Source organism: Sphaerodactylus townsendi, linkage group LG09 (genome assembly GCF_021028975.2).
Source record: "Sphaerodactylus townsendi isolate TG3544 linkage group LG09, MPM_Stown_v2.3, whole genome shotgun sequence".
NCBI lineage: Eukaryota > Metazoa > Chordata > Lepidosauria > Squamata > Sphaerodactylidae > Sphaerodactylus > Sphaerodactylus townsendi.
In genome coordinates this window covers 15,630,309-15,652,947 of record NC_059433.1, presented here as the reverse complement: position 1 = coordinate 15,652,947, position 22,639 = coordinate 15,630,309, and the positions used below count along the sequence as shown (strand labels likewise).

General features: G+C 42.6%; 1 protein-coding gene across 1 annotated transcript in view; it reads left to right on the top strand.

Annotated features, from left to right (window-relative positions):
- Positions 1 to 11,102: 11,102 nt before the first annotated feature.
- Positions 11,103 to 22,639, top strand: part of VPS4B (vacuolar protein sorting 4 homolog B) — a 50,953-nt gene continuing 39,416 nt past the window's right edge. Inside the window, exons 1-2 of the mRNA XM_048507986.1 lie at positions 11,103 to 11,336; positions 20,759 to 20,870. Of these exons, the coding sequence (XP_048363943.1) occupies positions 11,313 to 11,336; positions 20,759 to 20,870 (136 nt within the window). The 5' untranslated portion in view covers positions 11,103 to 11,312. The remainder of the gene's footprint in view (positions 11,337 to 20,758; positions 20,871 to 22,639) is intronic.

Here is a 22,639-nt window from a genome sequence, read left to right as displayed (position 1 = left end):
TGGGGGTACCTTAGAGCATATACTTTAAAGTATGTGTAACCTCAGCTTGTGGGTTCTGGGGGGCAGAAGTTGGAATGAGTTTGCAACAACAATTTTTAAAAACAAAATGGTTTACTTTCTTAACATACAACATTAAACATCAACATTTAACATCACGCTTCAAGGTCCTGTTCAGGTTTGCATTTTCAAGTCCTTCTAGTTACAGTCTTGCAATGCCAAATCCATTTCTTCTTGCAAGTGGGTTGGCTCCTGAAGACTCCAAGGGCTTGGTGAGCAGGATTCAACATGATGAAGGTTTCCAGGAGAACTCTCACCCATTACAAACACAAAAAAACCTGAAACAATAAACTCCAACATTTACAACATAGCAAAAATAAACTACCACCGTCCCAGTAGTTCCCAACAACATTGCAGTTACCTTAACAAGGTGTTAAGGGCTTATACAAATCAGGGTCCGAGTCTGGTAGCCTTGTCTCCTTCAAACTAGCTCTGCAGCCTTCTGCTGCTTTGAGTCTCCACCCCTTTCTGGGTCAACCCATTCTGAGCATGGGGGTTACATTCTCCCCCACTAAAATTCTGTCGTCTCAACAGTAATTACAATGCAACTCTTGAAATCATTAAACAATGATTTCCCCAGAGATTCCTGTACTTGGAGGAACCACATTTGGTGAATCTGAAAGCACAACATTGTCTTTCCCTTACAAGGATTTCCAACTGCTAGAAGCTTAGCTGCTCTGGCAGTTTGCAAAACTCTTTACAGCAAATGTTGCAATTCAGCCAAGTAGTTTGCAGAAAGGATGGGGGGTTGCAACTGGAATCCCTTCCTTCATATAACTGCCAAACAGTGTTTCAAATTCACACAGCAACATCTCTTGAACTTACATCACATAACAAAACAGTTTTATGGGGATCAAACCCCCAACTTGCTGCACACTTCCATTGCAAGCAATTTATATTTGCAATCTCAATTCCAAGCCCCAATTTGCAATCTCAATTCCAAGCCCCAATTCCAAGGCGCCAATTTGTAACCTCAGCTTGTGGGTTCTGTGGGGCAGAAGTTGGAATGAGTTTGCAACAACAATTTTTAAAAACAAAATGGTTTACTTTCTTAACATACACACAACATTAAACATCAACATTTAACATCACACTTCAAGGTCCTGTTCAGGTTTGCATTTTCAAGTCCTTCTAGTTACAGTCTTGCAATGCCAAATCCATTTCTTCTTGCAAGTGGGTTGGCTCCTGAAGACTCCAAGGGCTTGGTGAGCAGGATTCAACATGATGAAGGTTTCCAGGAGAACTCTCACCCATTACAAACACAAAAAACCCTGAAACAATAAACTCCAACATTTACAACATAGCAAAAACAAACAACTACCTTCCCAGTAGTTCCCAACAACATTGCAGTTACCTTAACAAGGTGTTAAGGGCTTATACAAATCAAGGTCCGAGTCTGGTAGCCTTGTCTCCTCCAAACTAGCTCTGCAGCCTCTTGCTGCTTTGAGTCTCCACCCCTCTCTGGGTCAACCCATTCTGAGCATGGGGGTTACATATGCACTTGTGGTCTGGTAGTTCCTTATTGCTCAAATTGATGGAAAACCCTCTTCTTCCAACCCCTCAGTTTCCCTTGTGGCTGTGCAGAGACAGAGGTTAACACTTTGACCTCCACGTGGTTTTCCTGTCTGAAATTGGCTTTTCCGCTTCACTGTCTGCATTTTTAAAAAGAGAAGTTGTGTTGTTTCAAAGTGTATCTTTTCTCCTTTGGCATGCTTATAGAGGGCGGGGTTTGAATAGCAAAATATTTTGAATATTGAATAGCAAAATATTTTGAATAGCAAAATCAAGTGGAGGTTGAAGGGCTGGTTCGGCTTACCTGCATGACCCTGAGGCAAACTGAGGCTACATCAGCCAGCAGTCCACATGCTACGGATGAAATGAAATGCGGTATCTTCACCTGGTGTGTTTTAGACCAGTGGTTCCAAACCTGAGGTATGTGTATCCCCAGGGGTATGCTCCAGAGCACATGGGGGTATGTGAAAAAATATATAATGATCTTGCTAATTTTAGGGGAAATGGTTTTCCAAGTGAAAAAAAGGCTGGGAACCTCTGTTTTAGACTATTCTTGAGTCTGAGTCCAGCCCAGGACATGTCCAAACAGTGGTTAAAACATTCACCAATATTCAAAGTTCATATCTAAATGTCAATTAAGGACTAAAACACACCAGATGAAGACAGCGTAACTCTCCTGCGATTAGGAGTTTATCCTCGAGTCTGAGTCCGGTCCAGGGCAGCCCCTAGCAGTTATTAAAATATTCATCAATATTCAAAGCTCACATCTAAATGTTAAATAATGACTCCTCTTCCCATGAGGATTATGATCAGGGAGCCATCTCTGAGGAATGGCTCCATCTATCACCAGACTGTTCCCAAATCCTAATTTCCTAGATTCCACCACCACTTCTAGAATAATTCTATCCAAAGGCACTGATCTCCAGATTCTGAGTCAGTCATCCTTTACCTTCCTAATGTTAGGGTCTAACCCACTAGCCCAGTGGTTCTCAACCTTCCTAATGCTGCGACCCTTTAATACAGTTCCTCATGTTGTGGTGACCCCCAACCCTAACATTTATCCATTTTACAGATGGAGAACACTGATGCAGAGAGTCTTAGGCAACCCCTGTGAAAGCGTTGTTTGACCCCCAAAGGGGTCCCGACCCCCAGGTTGAGAACCACTGCATTAGCCCCTGAAGGTCTCGTTCCACCCAACAGGATCAGCTGAGGTGGCAAACGTGTGAAGAAGCAATTCAAGTACCCTTAGCCTGACAGATGTTCTGGATCCTAATCCAATGAAACTCTGTCAGAAGGCCAAGGAAGAACCTCCAGTTTGAGTGGGGCTGTTTCCCTTTCAGATAATTTAGATCTCAGTCTACATCAGGAGCCCGTTGGTTCAACAAGTCCCTTTAAACAAGCATGTGACTGTTGAGCTCCCAAACCTCCATTCAGCATGACCCAGACCTTGATTTAGGCTCAGATGATTCTCTGAAGAACACTCCTCAGCCATCCACTACAGAGCAGATCTTCTAAATCTTTTGAGGTGACCTACACTAGCTTCAGCACTCTACCACTGGAACATCGTCAAGAGGAGACTTTTGCTAGTTCTAGTGCTCTGCCTCCTGCAGAAAGAACATGAGAACAGCTAATTGTAATAAATCTGGAGTAACAAACCATCTGATGGATGAATATGGAATGATTTGTCGAGGCAATGAATTTCTTGGGAATTGGGAAAAGCACATGGACTTCCATGTCTACGTGTCATTTCGCGGCTTAGTGTATCGAATCAAAACTTCCAGCGATTTCAGTAGAAGTGCTTTGAAATGGAATGCACAATATTAAAGCCATTCTTGCAAACTGTTGAGGAATGGCAACTAAGCATGATGTGTAATTAGCTAAATCCCTGAACCCCTGAAAGAATAATACAGTGAAACTGAAATGGCTGGTACCAATGTTTGGGTTGAAGGATTTAGCACAGAGTCAGCATGGTGTAGTGGCTAATCTGGAGGACTGGATTGGATTTCCCAATTCTTCTGAGGGGCTGGGGGCGGGGCTTTTGCAGCTGCTAGGTTTACTTTAGATTGGGAAACTTCTGGAGATTTGGAGTGGAGTCTTGGAAGAGAGAGGTTTGGAAACTCTCAGCTCCACCTACCTCATAAGCAGTGGTGGGATTCGCAGATTCGCACCACTTTGGCAGAACTGGTTGTTAAAATGGTGCTTGTAAACAACCAATGATTAAATTATTTGAATCTCACCACTGCTCATAAGGTATCTGTTGTGGGGAGAGGAAGGGAAAGGAGCTTGTAAGCCACCTTCAGTCTCCTTATAGGAGAGAAAGGTGGGATATAAATCCAAACTCTCCTTCTTCTTGGAGTGTTGTGGGGCTTCCGGGCTCTATGGCCGTGTTCCAGTAGCATTTTCTCCTGACAAGCCACTGCACCTGTGGCTGGTATTTTCAGAATTGAGGATCTTCTTCTTCCTGAAGGCATGGATCACATTTACTGTCTCAGGGTAAAGGGAGATATTTTATTTAACTGTTTCCCTTGTGGAATCTGTCTTTTAAAGTGCCCAGTTTCATGAAGTTTTATTCCTATGTAATTTTATTGTTCCATTTTGAGCAGTGATACATCATATTGCACCACATTATGGAGGGTGAATGTCACATTGTTTCGATCATGACATGGGAAGCTATAGAAATCCAACAAACTGAATTGAAGAAGTGGCTAATGGGACTGCAAAATGAGGAAGTCCATAATAAATGCAAGATTGAATGAGAATTTTATTCCAGAGGGGTAAACTGAAGATAGTCTCTGGTAGGAGAACAACATTGGAGCCTAAGGTTTGGAAAGATGAGGAAGGTAATTAAAGAGAAGCTGCCATTTTCTCCAGGGAAACTGATCTCTGTAGTCTCGATATCATTTGTAAGTTCAGGAGAATCCCCCTTGTTCACCCATATCTGACCTAGAGGTCAGAAGAACTTCTACGCCACTCCACCCTTCCTTTTGGGGTTATTCAAAGCTGTGGGAACGTTTGAGACCTTGGCAAAATAAATGTGGTCTGACTTAAATAAGATGTTCCCATATTGCTATTCTGTTCTGTGGTTTTATTATAGTTGATATTGGTTGTTACTCTTCTTGGGTTCAGACGTATCAGGAGAAAGTGGGACTTGTAAGTGTCCGTGCAGCACAAGGGCATGAGACGATTAGACAGATGACAGATGAAGATGATATGACATTGCTATTTGACAGGACAGCATTATATTAATGCATTACAATATTCCACTTTAATCTTTCATGACCATTTTTTAGGCTTGCCAAGTGCCTTCCATAGGCAGGTGCCTCCTGCTGCCACTCAGCTGCCTGGTGGGAGAATAAGTAGCGCAAAGATGGGGGGGGGGGGGAGATTAGGAGAATGATGGAGGATTCCTGATGTGCATGACATACCCACCCCTGACACCTGGAACCCAATGTCAGCAATAGTTGGGAGTCATTCCGGTATTTGGCCAAAACTCTATGACTGAAATATAGAGTTTTACACAAAAGCCAGAGCAATCATTGGCAACGCCCTGACGTCACTTCTGCCTGCACAGGAGGGATGGCAGCACATCATGGAGAGGGTCTTATAGCATGGCAAGCTTTCTGCCAGTTGTTGGGGGTGCGGGGGGGGGGGGACACTGTGACACAGAAATCCAACTTTTGCCTAGCAGGATGGGGGACTGGTAGTAATGTGGGGTTTTTTTGCACACTAGTCCTCTAGAATGAGTGAGGGACAACTACGCCCCTCAGAAGGTCAGAGAGACCTGGACCACTTCCAGTTTTTGAGGCCGTTACACTAGCCAGAATAAAAATAAAAACAGGACAACAAATGAAAACAAAATGAGATACTCCAAAAAGCGAGGCATAATTTGAATGTTTTTGTCTGATGAGAGAACTTTGAGCTTTTGACCCAGCCCAAATGACCCTCTGCCACCAATAATGCATCACCTTATGACTCAGCTGCCCACATTGAGCCCTTTGCCTCAGGAAACTCTCGTGTCCTACCTTAAACTATCCAAAACCGAGGAAGCCCGGAGCATGAAACACATGTTATTTGAATCATGGCAGCACTTATATAAAACAATTGTGCTCAAGTGGCCTCTAGACATTTCACATCACAGCAGCCAGCTAGTCACGCATTCTTGTAGCTTAGAAACCCAGGGGAAACAAAATAGGTAGGAGTTTAGTGTCTGGAGTCTTGGACGGGAGGCTATCAACGCTTGAGTCAGTTCCTGCTTCTCAAGGACTGAGGAGGGAGTAAAGAGGAAGTCAGATGACATCATTACACCTGCCCTGTGGCGAGTTATAGAAAATGAAACGTCTCATGGAAGCAGGTATTTGATCCAGGCTAATGATTATGAGAAAGTAGTACACGTGATGTTAACTAAGGAAGAAAGATTGCTGAGATTGAAGATATAGACCAGTTTTGAATCGTTTAAAAGTTATTTAGAGGACGATTATCGAGAAATGGCTATAGCCCTACAGCAACTCAGGCCATCACGCCACCACTGCGTGATGGCCTGAGTTGCTGTAGGGCTATAGCAGCTCATTAGTCATTCCTCTAAATAACTTTTGGAAACATTTCCAAAGACAGTTTTTTCCAATTGGCCATGCTGGAAGGGGATGATGGGAATTGTAGTCCATAACATCTGGAGTGCCAAAGGTTCGCCACCATGGTAGGGCCTCAGGGGCATACTGCCCGGGGAACGTATGGGGTTAAGTGTCCCCAGGCTGCGGCCATTTAGTCACATGGATGGAAAATCGCTCCCCAAAACCCTCTTCCTTTGAGATGACCTGGTGCAAAAAAAAATTGTTTGGTCATGGTGGGGGAGGGCAGTGGTGGGATTAAAAAAATTAACAGTCAGTTCTGGTTGAGCAAGGGGGTGCCGCAGTCCGCACTCAATCGGGGCTGGCTGCTGCCCCCCCCCCCCCCGCTCAACCACCACCGCCAATGGAGCTTGAGGGAGGAGGCGGAGCCACAGCAGCTAGCAGAGTGCAGTAGGGCTGCGACCACTGAAGAAGTCGCCCAGGCCTCCCGGCCGCTGCAGTAGCCCGGGAAGGCCACCGCCGACAGGCAGCACTGCACTGCTGCCGTTCCCCGGGAAGGCCACCGCCGACAGGCTGCACTGCACTGCTGCCGTAGCCCGGGAAGGCCACCGCCGACAGGCTGCACTGCACTGCTGCCGTAGCCCGGGAAGGCCACCGCCGACAGGCTGCACTGCACTGCTGCCGTAGCCTGGGAAGGCCACCGCCGATAGGCTGCACTGCAGTGGCCTTCCTGGGCTAGGGTAGCAGCCGGGAAGCCTGGGTGGCCTTCAGCAGGGCTGCAGCTGCAGAAAACCCCCATGGAGGGCTGGCCGGCTGACCCCCAGCGCTTTCTGGCTCAGGAAGCAATTGGCCATGCTGGCAGGGGCTGATGGGAATCGTAGTCCATGAACATCTGTGGCACCAGAGTTGGACACCCCCTGCTCTAAAGTATCCATTTCCTCCAGGGGAACTAATCTCTGTGAACTGGAGATGAGCTGTAATTCCAAGGGATCCACAGGGCCCACCTGGAGGCTGACATCCGTAGCATTCATTCATTCTTTCTTTCTTTTCTTTTTGTGGTGTCAAGTCACATTTGACTTATGGTAACCCTTGGTGGGGTTTTCAAGGCAAGAGACTTCAGAGGCGGTTTTACACTGCCTGCCTCCACGTCATAACCTTGGTATTCCTATGAGGTCTCCCATTTAAATCCTTGCCAGGGTCAACCCTGCCTACTTTCTGAGATCTGATGAGAACAGGCTAACTTGAGCTATCCAGGCTGCAATGAAAACACAGAGGAGAAATATGGGGGAAAGTCTGTGGAGCAAACAATTTGCATTTTCAAATCAACAAGAGATGCAGAGCTCAGCCTTGACCACTATCTGATGCTAAAGGTTAGTATTGTAGAGGGCTACTTTTCCGGCAAGCAACGTCTCTCCTCCCATGTACAGTCGACAATGTGTCCTTGCTTGTACCCTGCAGCCATTATTGTTTACTGAGCAGGACATAAGAATCTGAAAACCAAGGTGAGCTGAATTAGCTGAGATGACCCCGAAGCATACCTTCTGACCACTCATTAAAGCAATTGTCCTGCAATCAAGCACAATTGAAAAATGCATCATATCCAACATGTATTTATTGGACTATATGTTTCTCTTGTTTATCATCTGAAGTGTTCTGATTCATTTCTTTTGGTACCTTTGAAAGCAGGAGAATATTGACTTTAATTAGTTGAAATAGCTTGTAGACGTAAAATTAGGGTGACTGCTTAAATTGGTAGTACAACCAGTGACTTTCTACTGCACTATGGCTAAAGGTGAGGTGTATTTTTTAAGGAGGTGGTTCCAGCACCTACAGGAGCTATCAGCACTGAGCTATCCAGCACTGAGCTGTAGTAGCTATCAGCACTGAGAAACAGCGTTGAGATTCAGAGAAGGGTTTGAATGCTGACTGTGGGAAGGAGGGTAGAGATAGAAGCACCATCCTTTGTTTTTCAGCTTGATTTGGGAAACCTTTCCATCACCTCCTGAGACGCCCTCTTGACAGAGTTTGCTTTCAAAGGGAAGTGGGTGGCAGCACACTATAGAGGGTAGGATACACTATGATTGGTGGTGCATGCCATGGACTTGTTGAAAGTGTAGCACCATTGATTGATTGATTGATTGATTGATTGATTGATTGATTGATTGATTGATTGATTGATTGATTGATTGATTGATTGATTGATTGGACTTCTAAACCGCCCCATCCCCGAAGGGCTCTGGGCGGTGTACAACATGACATATAAATAACAAATTATAAAATCATTAAAACAGCGATGACAATAACAATAGTAATAATAATGGAGGCGTCCGACCAACCCCATTTTTAAAATTCTCCCCAAAAGAGAGGGAAGGCGGGCGGCGAGTCACATTTGATAATGGCCAGGATGAAAGGCCAGTTGGGGCACCATGTTGTTACAGCCATGTGTTTAGAAATGTACACACTACGTTCATCTGAGGCAACCACCCTTTGGCTGTAAGCTGCCAAAGCCCAGTTACCAAAGCCCATCATAATGCATACCATAATTCAAAGGTGGTGCAATTTTTTAAAATATTTTAAGTCAGATACAAAGGGTTGGATTCAACCAGCTTTCCCACTAATTACTGTCCAATTATCCTCCCTATTATAGCACCATCCCACACAGCTTTTTGTACATCCAGGTTCAATTATTCCCAAAGTAGCTTTTGCGGGGGTGGGTGATCAAAATGGAGTTGCCCTTTTTCACCAGCAAAAAAGCTGGATGACTCCAACCCCAAGTTATCAGTGTAATAATCTTTTTAAACTGCTGCAAACTCACACTGAACAGTCTTTTAGGGGGGCGGGGGGAGGTTGAGACTGCAGCAATCTAAGGTTACATGTGGGGCAAAATCCCAGCAGTTTGGGGGAAGGTTCCAGAATGGAGACTAATCTAGATGCCACACAGGCCAGCATTTTCTAACGGGTTCAAGGTATTTGGTGTTGTACTGCCTAGATTTTTGGTCCCTAATTTAAACAAATGGAGGTTGCAGTCCTATGTAAGCTTTCCTGGAGTAAGCCCTACTGAGCAAAATATAACTTCCCAGCAAGTATGTATATGATGGAGCTGCCAATGCAATTCCCGCCTGTTGCATTAATATTAGTTACCCTGAGCTTGGTCTAGGCCAGGAAGGGCAGGATATTAAATCAAATCAAATAAACAACAATACATGTTCTGGACCACAACTGTTAACCAGATGAGCACATCTAGAATTCAGCAGAAATTGTCATGTTATTAGTAGAAGGATTATTGGTTGGATCCAACCAGCTTTTCTGCTAAAGAAACAGGAAGGTTTCCTTTGATCACCAAAACAGACACTCCTGAGGATCACAAGATCAGCCAGTGTGGTGGTTAAGAATGGCAGACTCAACTGTGTTTGATTCCCCATTCCTCTATATGGAGCCTATTGGGTGACCTTGAGCCAGTAAAAGTTCTCTCAGAACTCTCTCAGTCCCACCTACCTCACAAGGTACCTATTGTGGGAAGGGAAGGGGGTTGTAAGCTACTTTGAATCCCCTTGAGGGGAAAAAGGGCATAAAAACCAACTTTTCTTCTATCTAGTGCAGTGGGGGCGAACCTTTGGCACTCCAGATGTTATGGACTACAATTCCCATCAGGTCCTGCCAATTGGCCATGCTGGCAGGGGCTGATGGGAATTGTAGTCCTTAACATCTGGAGTGCCAAAGGTTCGCCACCACGGATCTAGTGGATGCAAAACCCATGAGATGGGGGCTGTAGCAAAACAGGGGAGTTAGGCAACATTGAATGAAAAAGCTGACTGCATCCAACCTATCATCTTTTGCTTCTATTGTCTGCCTTACAAAGAATCAGATTCTCATTTATTGCTGGAAAGACAATTAATTGCTGCCTTTATATTCACACAAAAAACCCATTGTTTTTTTCTTTGTCAAGTTGCACCAACCAATCTATTTGGTTATATTAGCTTGAATGCATTTTGGTTGCAATGTGAGGATGTTGTTCTCTTGCTACTATTTCATTTGCAATTTTTGACATCTAGTGTATTTTCCCTGCCAGGGTATCTGATGTGGTGGTTATAGTTTTTTGGGTTTTATAAATTTGGATTTTAGGTTTGTGAATTGCTCAGTCAAAGGATGGTATTAATAGAAAAAGAATTAAATTGACAAGATATGATGACTGTTACAACAAACCTTTCAACCAAAACTCTTATTTCAATAGGAGGAAGAAATGTTAGCAAATAATTGAGAGAGCAGTCTTAAGCAGGTGTTTTAACGTTTCATATATGAATTATTAACAAAAATAGGCATTATAACGAAAATGGAAAGATTACAAAACGGTTTACTTGGGTCTATGTTACAAGTTGCGAGTGGCTTCCAACTTATAAAGATCCTATGTATCAATGATCTCCAAATAATCCAATCATTAACAAATTTGCTCAGATCTTGCAGAGCGAGGGCAGCAACTTCCTTGACTACGTCATCTCATCTCATGTTGGGTCCGCCTCTTTTCCTGCTGCCTTCTTTTTTTTCGAACGTCATAGTCTTTTCCCATAAATCCTGTCTTCACATGATGGGAGTAAAATTAATGATAATGATTATCATATATCATTTACATTATTATTTACCATGATTAAGCAATCACATTTCCTCCACTGTTACAAGTGAAACGTCAATACTGATAAAACCTGCAGAATCAACGAAGAAACTGCCCAACTATCACAAGGCGCATGCGCACTTGCTGGGTAACACACATACCCGTCCTTCCTCACCGCGCGTTAAAATGACGTTTTATGACTAAAACACAGAGGGGAAGGGGGGCGGGGTTATGCAGTGAAATAACAGGAACGCTTCCGCTTATAGGGCCAGCCTGACTGAACAACCAGTTTCCCCAAACGTTATTTCCTATCGTCACATCCGCTTCCTGTTTTCTCCCCAAGCGCTCCGCGGCGCTTCATGTGACGCCACCCGGACCTGGCGGAAGCGGAAGGAAGGTTTCGTTTCGTTCCCACCGGCTGCGGGGATGCCTTTGCGGAAGTAGCTCCAGGGCTGGTCTTTTCCTCTTCATTTCCTCGGGGTGCCGGAGGGGCTGGTCCATAATCCCCCGTGACCGGGTGGTGGAGGCCGAAGCGCCCCTCGCCGCGCCCTTTCCTCCCCTCCCCGCCCATCATGGCGGCCAACAACAACCTGCAGGTAGGAGGCGCCTTGGCTAGGGCTTCGGCCTGGGGGAGGGATGCGGTGGGCCTCGCGGAAGGAGCACCTGAGGCGCTGGGGAGGCCCGAGTGGGTGCTGCGAAGTGGGAAGGGCTTTTCCAGGCGGCCAGAGCGTCTCTCCTGCCTACTCAGCCGGTCATTAGCGCTGGAATTCGCCGCCCCGAGAGGTGAGACTGGAGGCGCCCCAAGCAAGGAGGGAGGAGAGAGCCCCACACAGGCCTACTGGTAGCCACGGAGATGTCCTTTATGCGAACAGAGCTAACGTGGTGTTTTGCTATGCTCATTCTTAGAGGACTCCAGGGCTTCACGTACCTGAGTGGCTGTGTGGTGTAGTGGTTAAGAGCAGGTGGACTGTAATCTCAAGAACCGGGTTTCATTTTCCATTCCTCCACATGAGCAACTGACTGTTACCTGGTGAACTGGATTTGTTTCCCCACTCCTACCCATTCCTGCTGGGTGACCTTGGGTTAGTCACTGTTCTTTGGAACTCTCTCAGCCCCACCTACCTCACAAGGTGTCTGTTGTGGAGAGAGAGAAAGAAAGGAGCTTGTAAGCCACCTTGAGTCTCCTTACAGTATAAGTCCAGAACTCTCTTATTCTTTTCTCTGTCCTTCCTTGCTCCCAGGTGCTCAGATTGGGTTCTACTTTATCCTCTTAGCAACCTTGTGAGGTAGGCTAGGCTGAGGGGGTGGAGAGACTGCTACGTCAGACAGGCCTGGCCTAATGACTGCACCAAAAAGTTGTGTAATATCCACCATTATGAATGCAATCTTTTTGCATACCCCAGCATTTTTTATCAGATTAGTTGAATAGTGGGGAAGAGTTTTTAAGGGATGGTGGGAAAGCTGTTGAATACTTGGCGGGGATGGGGGAAGGTAATAACTTAATCCCTTTGTGAAGTTCTTAGCAGCATCTTATGTGACTGCTGTTACAGGCAAGGGACTGTCGCTCAGTGGTAGAGTATCCGCTTTGTGTGTTGAAGGTCCCAGATTCTATTCCTGACATCTTTATTTAAACAGATAAGGTTTGGTATGTGCTAAGTGCCATCAAGTCGCTTCTGTCTCATGGTGACTCCTGTTAACAGCCTTGCTCGAGACTTGTAAACTGACGACCGTGGCTTCCTTTTGGCAATCAGTTTGGAGAGGAGACGTCTGAGGGGGGATATGATTGAAGTCTATAAAATTATGCATGGGGTAGAAAATGTTGACAGAGAGAAATTTTTCTCTCTCACAATACTAGAACCAGGGGGCATCCATTGAAAATGCTGGGGGGGGAGAATTAGGACTAATAAAAGGAAACGCTTCTTCACACAAAGTGTGATTGGTGTTTGGAATATGCTGCCACAGGAGGTGGTGATGGCCACTAACCTGGATAGCTTTAAAAGGGGCTTGGACAGATTTATGGAGAAGTCGATTTATGGCTACCAATCTTGATCCTCTTTGATCTGAGTTTGCAAATGCCTTAACAGTCCAGGTGCTTGGGAGCAACAGCTGCAAAAGGCCACTGCTTTCACATCCTGCACATGAGCTCCCAAAGGCACCTGGTGGACCACTGCGAGTAGCAGAGAGCTGGACTAGATGGACTCTGGTCTAATCCAGCTGGCTTGTTCTTATGTTCTTAATTCACCTTGAAATATTCCATAGGTTGGTCTGTGTCATAAAATAAGCTTTGATTTGAAGATTATAGTTACAATACTTTAATTTCCTTGTCCCCTTCATAAAATCAGAGAGTTGGAAGAGGCCACCAGGGCCATCAAGTTCAACCCCCTGCAATGCTGGAACACAGAATCAAAGCACTCCTGACAGATGGCCATCCAGGCTCTCTTTAAAAACCTCCAAAGAAGGGGACTCCACCACACCCTGAGGTTGTGAATTCCACTGTCAAACAGCCCTTATTGTCAGGATGTTTTTCCTGATGTTTAGGTGGAATCTCTTTTCCTTCACCTTGAACCCATTACTCCGAGTCCTAGTCTCTGGAGCAGCAGAAAGCAAGCTTGCTTGCTCCCTCACCAACATAACATCCCTTCAAATATTTAAACGTGGCTATCATGTCACCTCTTAACCTTCTCTTCACCAAACTAAACATACCAACTCCCTAAGTCTCTCCTCGTAGGGCATGGATTGTGCCTATTTTTTAACTTTTATGCCTTTTGCTTGCTTTTAATAGTGAATACTACCTTTACCGTATGCTGGCTTACACTGGTCTCTGACCATAATAAAGATTCCGAGTGCCTTCTCCAGGGACTCTTGTCTTCTCATAATATGAGAAGGTTGTGGGTGATACAGAAGAGCTCTCCCTGAAGAGCTGTTGGCAGTCAGTTGACAATACTGACCTTCTCAGACCTATGATTCTAATTGAACATGAGGCGGCAGCACGTGTGCAGTGCTGAATTGGTGAATGTTTGGTTTGATTCAGCAAATCAGGGCATCCATTCCTAGAATTGTAACAATGCATGCTATTGGCAAGAAGGTCATTATTATGTGTCCAATAACTACTTCTGTGGAAATCTTAATTAGTGGGACCACTACAAAGGCTTGAGTCCTCTCGTTTTAAATATTGGGGAAATTTTATTTGGAAGAATGAAACTTGGTGTGGTGTGGAAGGATTGTCTCTATACATAAGGAAGAAAAAGATTTTAGATTTATACCCCCCTTTCTCTCCTCTAGGAGACTCAAAGGGGCTTACAATCTCCTTGCCCTTCCCCCACCGCCCCACAACAAACATCCAGTGGGGTGGGTGGGGCTGAGAGAGCTCCGTAGAGCTGTGACTAGCCCAAGGTCACCCAGCTGGCATGTGTTGGAGTGCACAGGCTAATCTTAATTCCCCAAATAAGCCTCCACATCTCAAGTGGCAGAGCACGGAATCAAACCCAGTTCTCCATATTAGAGTGTACCTGCTCTTAACCACTACGCGAGGGTCATTGTCACATTTAGCATTTTTACAGCATTCTGCAGCTTTCTCTCCCTCCCCTCTCCTAATTTTGGGTAGTCAGCATTCAGCAGTTGTTTGACGACTGAAATCATAGAGTTGGAAGAGGCCCCAAGGGGCATCAAGTCCAACCCCCTGCAATGCAGGAACACACACAGAGGCGATTTAAAAAAATGAATTTCAAGAAAGCACTTTATTCTGGAGAACTTGAATTTTCCAATCTTTCCTTGCAAAAAGTGTATATCTCTAGTTTGGGCCCAGATTGGATCAAGGCAACGTAGAGAAGGGCAACAGTCATCAGCCCTTTCCTCTGTTAATGGTATAATGTATTGGAACCAACTACAGTACACTGTTAGATTTTCAAAGGTGATAAAGTATCCACATTTTTTAAATTAAAAAAATTAAAAGCTGTTCTGTGGGGATGCAGGGAGGTGGTTTTTATTTATGAGGTGGTTACCTACCCTTTTCTGCCCGTTCTCAGTTGGAATCACTCTTGCACAGCTGTCATGGAGCCTGGATGCTGGTGTGAAGTGACTATAGATCTCCCAGCATCTTTAGGCTGTCCGTCTTTTTGTCAGATACGTTTTGATTGTTCAGGATAGCAGAAGACTGTGCATATATGTTACCATTAATTGCCGGGGTGATCCTTTTCTCTAAAGGAGGCTGCCATGATTTAATCACGTTTTAGTTTTTTTTTTAACAAAGAGGAGGTAACTATTGTTAGGGATAATTAATTTGGTTTGGTAACTCCACCTTAAAAATCTCAGTTCCACATTCTCCTTAGCTGTTGTGGAGATACAGTTGCGCTACATGCTGCATACTTATGCCTTAAACTAGAGAAAAGGATTGCCTCTAATAATATATCAGGATGGGAATAAATTGACTTTATAACCTGAAGATCATTGTTTAATTTTAGCCCACTTTGCCAAAAAGTGTCCTTTCCCACCGAGAAGTAAATTGCTTGTTGCATTTATAAACTTTAAAATAATTGTTGATAGTCAATCCAGGAGTAGACTGTGGGGAAAATTGGAGCACAGCTCAACTGTCAAGGCTGCTTTGGCTAAGAAAAACCTTTATTCCTTGTGTGTGGCTCAAGTACGCTGTGGAGAAAAGGGAGTACTTATGGAGTATTTTTGTCTTGATTATGATTATTGTTATGCTAAATAAAGGCTTATTATTATTATTGTCTTGATAGAGGAGTGAAGCTGTCTCTTGGCACCCTTACTTTTCAATCTGTATTTCAATGGTCTTGCAGCTGCTTTCTTCTCATTTCTTCCTTTGTATTTATCTTCAACGGCATTGCCCCAGACCTTTATGTGGATGAAGCCATTATTTTGTACTCAGATCGACCTGAGAGGACTATTGCACTGTTTCTCAAAATGTTGTAAATCTGATGAACTTAAGATCAGTTATTCAAAATCAAAGGTCTTCTCTAATGCCAAAAACCCCATTTCTAAGACTTGGTGAATTGATGGTACTCAGTTAAAACAAGTTCCCAAATTTCCATACTTTGGCATGAGCTTTTTTAGGATGAGCTTTTTCATTATTAGAACTTTAAAGACAAACAGAAGTCAAGCAAACAAAAGAGAAAAAATCGCAAAAGTGCAGAGGTCAGGGTCAGAATTCAAAATGACCTGAACAGATTAGAGAGCTGGGCCAAAATTAGCAAAATGAAGTTGAACAGAGATAAATATAAAACACAACACTTAGGCAGAAAAAATGAAATGCACAAATATAGGATAGGTGACACCTGACTTGACAACAGTGCACGCGAAAGGGATCTGGTAGTCTTAGTAAACCACAGACTGAACATGTGTCAACAGCGTGAGGTGGCAGCCAAGAAAGCCAATGCAATTTTGGGCTGCATCAATAGGCATATAGTCTATATCAGGAATTCCAGTGTTTCTTCAGATGTTCAGGAATGCCATATTCTCCCATCAGTTTCCTACCAGCATGCACACTTGGCCATGCTGACAGAGGCTGATGGGAATTGTAGTTCCTGAACATCTGGAGAGCCGCAGGTTCCCTACCCCTGGTCTATATAGTATAGATCAAGGGACATAATAGTACCACTCTATTCTGCATTGATCAGACCTGACCTGGAATACTGTATTCAGTTCTAGGCACCACAATTCAAGAAGTGGAATACTGTATTCAGTTCTAGGCACCACAATTCAAGAAGAATATTGACGAGCTGGAATGGCTTCAGAGGAGGGTGACCAAAATGGTAAAAGGTCTGGATTAGTTGTCCTATGAAGAGAGACTTAGGGAGCTGGGGATGTTTAGTTTGGAGAAGAGAAGGTTAAGGGGTGACATGTTAGCCATGTTTAAATATTTGAAGGGATATCATGTTGTAGCTGGAGCAAGCTTGTTTTCTACTGCTTGAGAGACTAGGGCAAGGAATAATTATTCAAAACGAAGGAAAAGAGATTCCACCTAAACATTAGGAAGAGAACTTCATGACAGTAAGGGCTGTTCGACAGTGGAATATACTACCGTGGAGTGTGGTGAAGCCTCCTCCTTTGGAGATTTTAAAACAGAGGCTGTATAGTCATCTGTCAGGAGTGCTTTGGTTGTGTATTCCTGCATGGCTGGGAGTTGGACTTGATGGCCCTTGTAGTCTCTTCCAACTCTGATTCTCTATATATGGAGGGGGGGGGGGGGGGGTCCGGCTCCCAATTTTGTCTGCACTAAGTATAAATACATGTAAAATTTGTTCTCTAATTACAATGATAAAATTCTTAATTATTATTATTACTTCATGTCTCTCTAATATATCTATTTTCTTGTTCCCCTGATTCTCAAATCCTCAATTTTTTTTGTGTTCAATGCAAGAAGTTTATCAGGGGATTTCAATTAAGTGAGTTATTTTCTCTTATCAAAGAAGTAAGGTTAGCCACTAATTTCAGCAATTTCGCAAGCCATTCTTCTGTTGTAGATATAGAAGTTTTCCACTTTTGCACATATAATATTCTTGCTGAAGATGTCATATATTACAACCAAAAACCATGTTTTTTTAAAAAGTTGTTCATAAGGTCCAAAAGAAAAGCCTCTTGTTTCATTTGTATATTCGTCTTTTAAATCTTCTAAATCGTTAACTGTGTTTGTATCCAAAAATTTTTTAGCTTTGCTACGAGTCCATCATAAATGATAAAAATTCCCTTCATGTTGTTCACATTTCCAATATTAATTCGAAACATTGGTATACAGTTTTGCCATTTTGTATAGCAGCAGACACCAATGATAACATTGTTTTATGGAAATTCTCTTTAAGACCAGAACTTAAAATGTAATCTAATGTAATCTAAATGTATATATGCCTTTTACCACATGTTCTCCTATGTTTCCATGTGTATGTCGTGCCCAAATCTAATGCCCATTTCGTCATACATCTTTTCACTCATTTTTCTTCTGTGTCAAATCTCAATAAGTGTATACATTTTAGCAACCACATGGTCATCATTTGTACATAGTTTGACTTCAAATTCAGGTTCAGAGTCTTCAAAGCCATGAGCTTTGACTCTAACCTAAGAACATAAGAATGTTCTTATGTTCTTAACCTTAACCCGCAATTCCATCTCAAGGGAGGCAAATATATTCCAGGGGGATTGCAGATGTTCAGCATGAAAATTATTCCAATATGGAGCTTCAATATGGATCTTTGGAACCAGTGAGAGTGTACACCATCCTTTGTGTCAATTTTTGCAACTAATTACAGGGACCCAAGATGTGGAGTGGGGATAACTTTAATGCTAGAACTGAGGCTCAAACATTAAAACATAAGTTAGGGTTATTTTTTCAACCAAGAAGCACAGCCAGCTTAGCCAAAAAAAGTTCAACTTGATTGCTATAAGAACAAGTTATATATGACTCACTGACCTGCTTTGAAAATACCAGGCACTCACAAGCTAATGAAGATTTTCAAAGCCAGGATATATCCGAAAGCTGGTTGCTTGTATTGGGTATTCAGTATTCAGTCAGTATCCCTTTAAAGGTTAGGGAAGCAATGTAAAAGTGCTGATTAGTTCTTATGAATGCATCCTTGTCTGTGAGACTACATGAAGATGCACTCGGGCACTACTGAGACACAGCCCCGTTAATGTATATAATTAGATTTAGTCAATTCACAGATTATACAGTCTATGATTACTAGCCATGTCGTGTGCAAATATTTGCTTGATTGGTTATTCTAGTTGCGCACCCCCCTGGTATTGTATACACTGTACATTAGAAATCTGACAGTCTCTTGTTATTGTGGCGTATTTATGCTCCCCCTTCGGCAGTCTTGCATGGGAGCTATCATAACCTGCCTTATTTGAATAGGCTCTGCTGTTATGGTTTTAGTTTAGAAAAAGCGGTTGGCTCTGGGAGTAAGCTTGGTGGTAGTCGGTGGCTTTGCTTTGAAGCAACCGTGCAACGCTTCCAACGGGTGAATCACAACCCTAGGAGGGTTTACTCAGAAGCAACCCCCATTGCCAGCAACCGAGCTTACTCCCAGGTAAAGGATGACACTTTAGTTCTTCGCATGAAAATCAGTGAGGTTTAACAGCTCTTAGCAGGGTTACCTACAGTGCTTCCCCAAAGGTCTTAGGTTTAATGCTAATAATTGAGCCCAGTGGCCCAGGCCAGCCTAGATGTGTGGGGGGGGAGGGCGACTGTTTGCGTATGCCCACAGAGAGGGCTCTGAGTGCCACCTCTGGCACCCGTTCGCCACCACTGCCATAGGTTCGCCACCACTGCTCTAAGGAAACGATCTTAGCCGAGCCATTGGTTTTTATAAACTTGTGTGCAGATTTCCTCCTCAGTCATTGTTCTTAAAGATCTGCAGTTGTTGCGGGTGTGTGACGTCATCTCACTAGTGAACTGCTTTTCTGAACCTTACACACGTACATTCGATTTGCATCAGACCCAAATAGCTCAACCTTTTAACTGGCAACGGTGGCCTTATTTTGGCACGTCTGTTTGTTGAGGTTTTTTTATTGGCAGTGGTATAATCAGGCCATCAGGATTTTTAAATTCTCAACATGTTATCAAGAAGCTTATACACTTTGAAAGATAACAACTCAAAATGGGAACCATGGAGAGCATTTATTAAACAAAGATACAAACTGTAGAAATGCAATTGTATTATCTACGAATCATAATGTTAAGCGTTAAAGAACTGTTAAATTTACAATAGACAAGATATGGAAAGTTAAACTGATTGACCAAATGTAAAGATTAGAAATGTTATTACTTGATGACAAAGTATAAGTACATGACATTGTGATAGATACTCGGGATAAGCTTCAATTACCAGTGTACCAGTTAGACGAACTATAATTGCCAATTTCGCTCAGAAAGCGTTACAATTGTTCAAGGAGAAGCCCACTCACTTAAGGTGTTTTAGATGGGACCTATCTCTATTCTACTCTTCTTCTACCCCTCTCTATTCAAGCTTTCTATACACTTTATATAGTCACTATAGTAAGGTGTATGTATGTACAAGACTAAAGACAAAATTCAACAAAGAACAGTAAAAGTCCAAATGAGAAACTCTTTCTTTTTCTCCCGTTCTTTCTCTTTTCTTTCTAATACTTATCATCTTAATTCTGTAGAGTTATACTAACAAATAAGGAATAAAACAATAAGGGAACAAAATATTAATTTTGTTAAGTGATTTGATGATAACATGTCTATAAGGATAGATGAATCAAATTATACAAATACTAATGTTATAGATAACAATACTTTCCTTTTTGTATGTTCCCACAATAATACCAAACAATCTTATATGTTCTGTTAGACTACTTATTTTATGCTGAAACTTAAATAAACTATTAAAAAAAAGGATTTTTAAATTCTGTTTTGTGAACGCCCTCAGGTTTGTTTGAGTAAAGACAAGTGACATAGAAATAGCCTATTAAATCTATGTCCAAAGCTTATTGGATTGGATTCTAATGTCTGCAAATGTCAGGAAACATCTCCCTCGCACTGTTATTCCTGCTACTATTTGGGTGGTTCACCTTTTACACCAGGGCTTTTCCATGTCGGGAAGAAGCATTTGGACTGAGCAGAAAAACTACAACCAGATTTCAACAGTTCTCCTGACACCTGAGGCACTGGAATAACTCCAAGAGCGCTTCTGTGACTTTTAATTGTAATATTGGAGGAGTGGCTTGGGTTGTGCTGTATGTAGGTCAGGATGTAAAAGTTAAGAACTGTCTTTCTAAGCACAGTGTGTAACAGACTTCCCTCTGTGATACACCTCTGAAGATGCCAGCCACAGAGGCGGGCGAAACATTAGGAACCAGATCCACCAGATCACGGCCACACAGCCCGGAAAACCCACCACAACCAGTTGAATCCAGCCGTGAAAGCCTTTGACAATACATTGTCTTAGCTTTATTATTTTCTTGCTTGAGATATACCAGAAGTTTCATCCAGTACCTGTTTAACTTCTGCCACCATTTTTGTTTTGTGTCTGTTTTGCAGAAAGCGATAGACCTTGCCAGCAAAGCAGCACAAGAAGACAAAGCGGGGAACTTTGAGGAAGCCTTGCGCTTGTACCAGCACGCTGTGCAGTATTTCCTCCATGTCGTCAAATGTAAGAATCACAATACTGTTTTTACAACCCTTTATTGGCGTAACAGACAGATAAATAGCTCAGCTAAATGTACATCCTGGCCAGATAAAACATACCATTTAGCGAAACATGGCTAGAAAATGGTAAAATGATTAAAAAGAACAAACGTTCAAGTGATCAGAAATCAAACCGCGGCCTTATGTGAGCTCAGTCTTTATAGCACGATGTAAATATTTTGTGACACTTTTAGCTATTTCAGAAGTTCGGTTCAAGAGGAAAGATACTGTAAAGGAGTCTGGCAGTTCCTTCTTGTTTGCCAAAAGAGGATTTAATAAGTGGGTCTGAATATTTATACAAAAAGGCAGCACACAATACCAAATATAAGAAGCTTTATTTGCCTGGTTAATAATCTTGATGTTTCTGGTCCTTAACACCACCTCAAGTCCAAGCAGATAAGACAGTGTGTGTGGGTGGGTGTATATATACACATTAAAATATACACATTCACAACATTCACAATTAAAATATGCACATTCACAACAAAAATCAGCTATGCAATAATATGAAGGAAAGAACCATATGATGACCTCATATCCAATATAAAAGATGATACCATCATGTTATGGTTAAACAAAAAAAGAAGGGGTTGAAAGAATGTGTGTGCTTCCCTCTAAAACAGCAGTTCTCAACCTTCCTAATGCCGCGACCCTTTAATACAGTTCCTCATGTTGTGGTGACCCCCAACCCTAACATTTATCCATTTTACAGATGGAGAACACTGATGCAGAGAGTCTTAGGTGACCCCTGTGAAAGGGTCGTTCGACCCCCAAAAGGGTCTCGACCCACAGGTTGAGAACCACTGCTCTAAAATGACTCAAAAATGGCTGAGACTTTACATATTCATTCCTTTTTTAAAAGATTAAATAAAATAATTATCCCTTGATAAAACTATTTGATACTATTTATGTAAGACCCTCCAACCGTTCAAGAAAATACTTTAATGAGCCAGGTTCTTGAAATTTGATTAAATAAATTATAAGACTGTTCCAAAACATCTTAAATAATCTTTTCCCCCCTCCCCTGTGTTAATCTAATCCTACTTATTAAACTTTCAAGTGTCACTATATTCCTTAATATATCATGGCACCTATATAAGGAAATCCCTTTTGCATTTTTACATCATTGGGCAATAAGCATTCTAGCTGCAACTAATAAAAGGTTAATAAGGGAATTTTTTTTGTTTACAATGGGTATTTCTATTGATAAATACATTCAGGCTAGTTCAATAATGGGATTTATTGATTCCTGAGTTATTGTAGCCATCTCTGTAAATATTGATCTCTAGAGGTTTGCTGTAAATGGATGTGACCACTACATCTGAATAAATGTCCCCAACTTACCACAGCCTTGCCAGCAATCTTTATAATCCAGTTTCATCACATGGGCTGTCCTAAGTGAAATAAAGTACTACTTTTGAGACATCTTTCAAGCATGCTCTAGTAAACCTCCTGAAATTGATTTGAAAGGACAGGCGGGAATATTTGTTTCAGTTCTGGAATATTTGTTTCAAATTTAGCATTCAGTTCTGTATGCCAAATCTTTTTAATCCTCTGCATTGCAGTTTGTGCCTTCATCCTTCTCTGTGGTCCAGATAAATCTCCAAATTCACTTAATGATCTATTTAACTGATCTTTAATTTCTTTCTTTCGTAGAAAACTTAAAAATAGATGTTTCAACAGCTGCTTAGTCCCTTCAGGAATCTTTCCTTCAGTCCAAAGTTTACCACTATT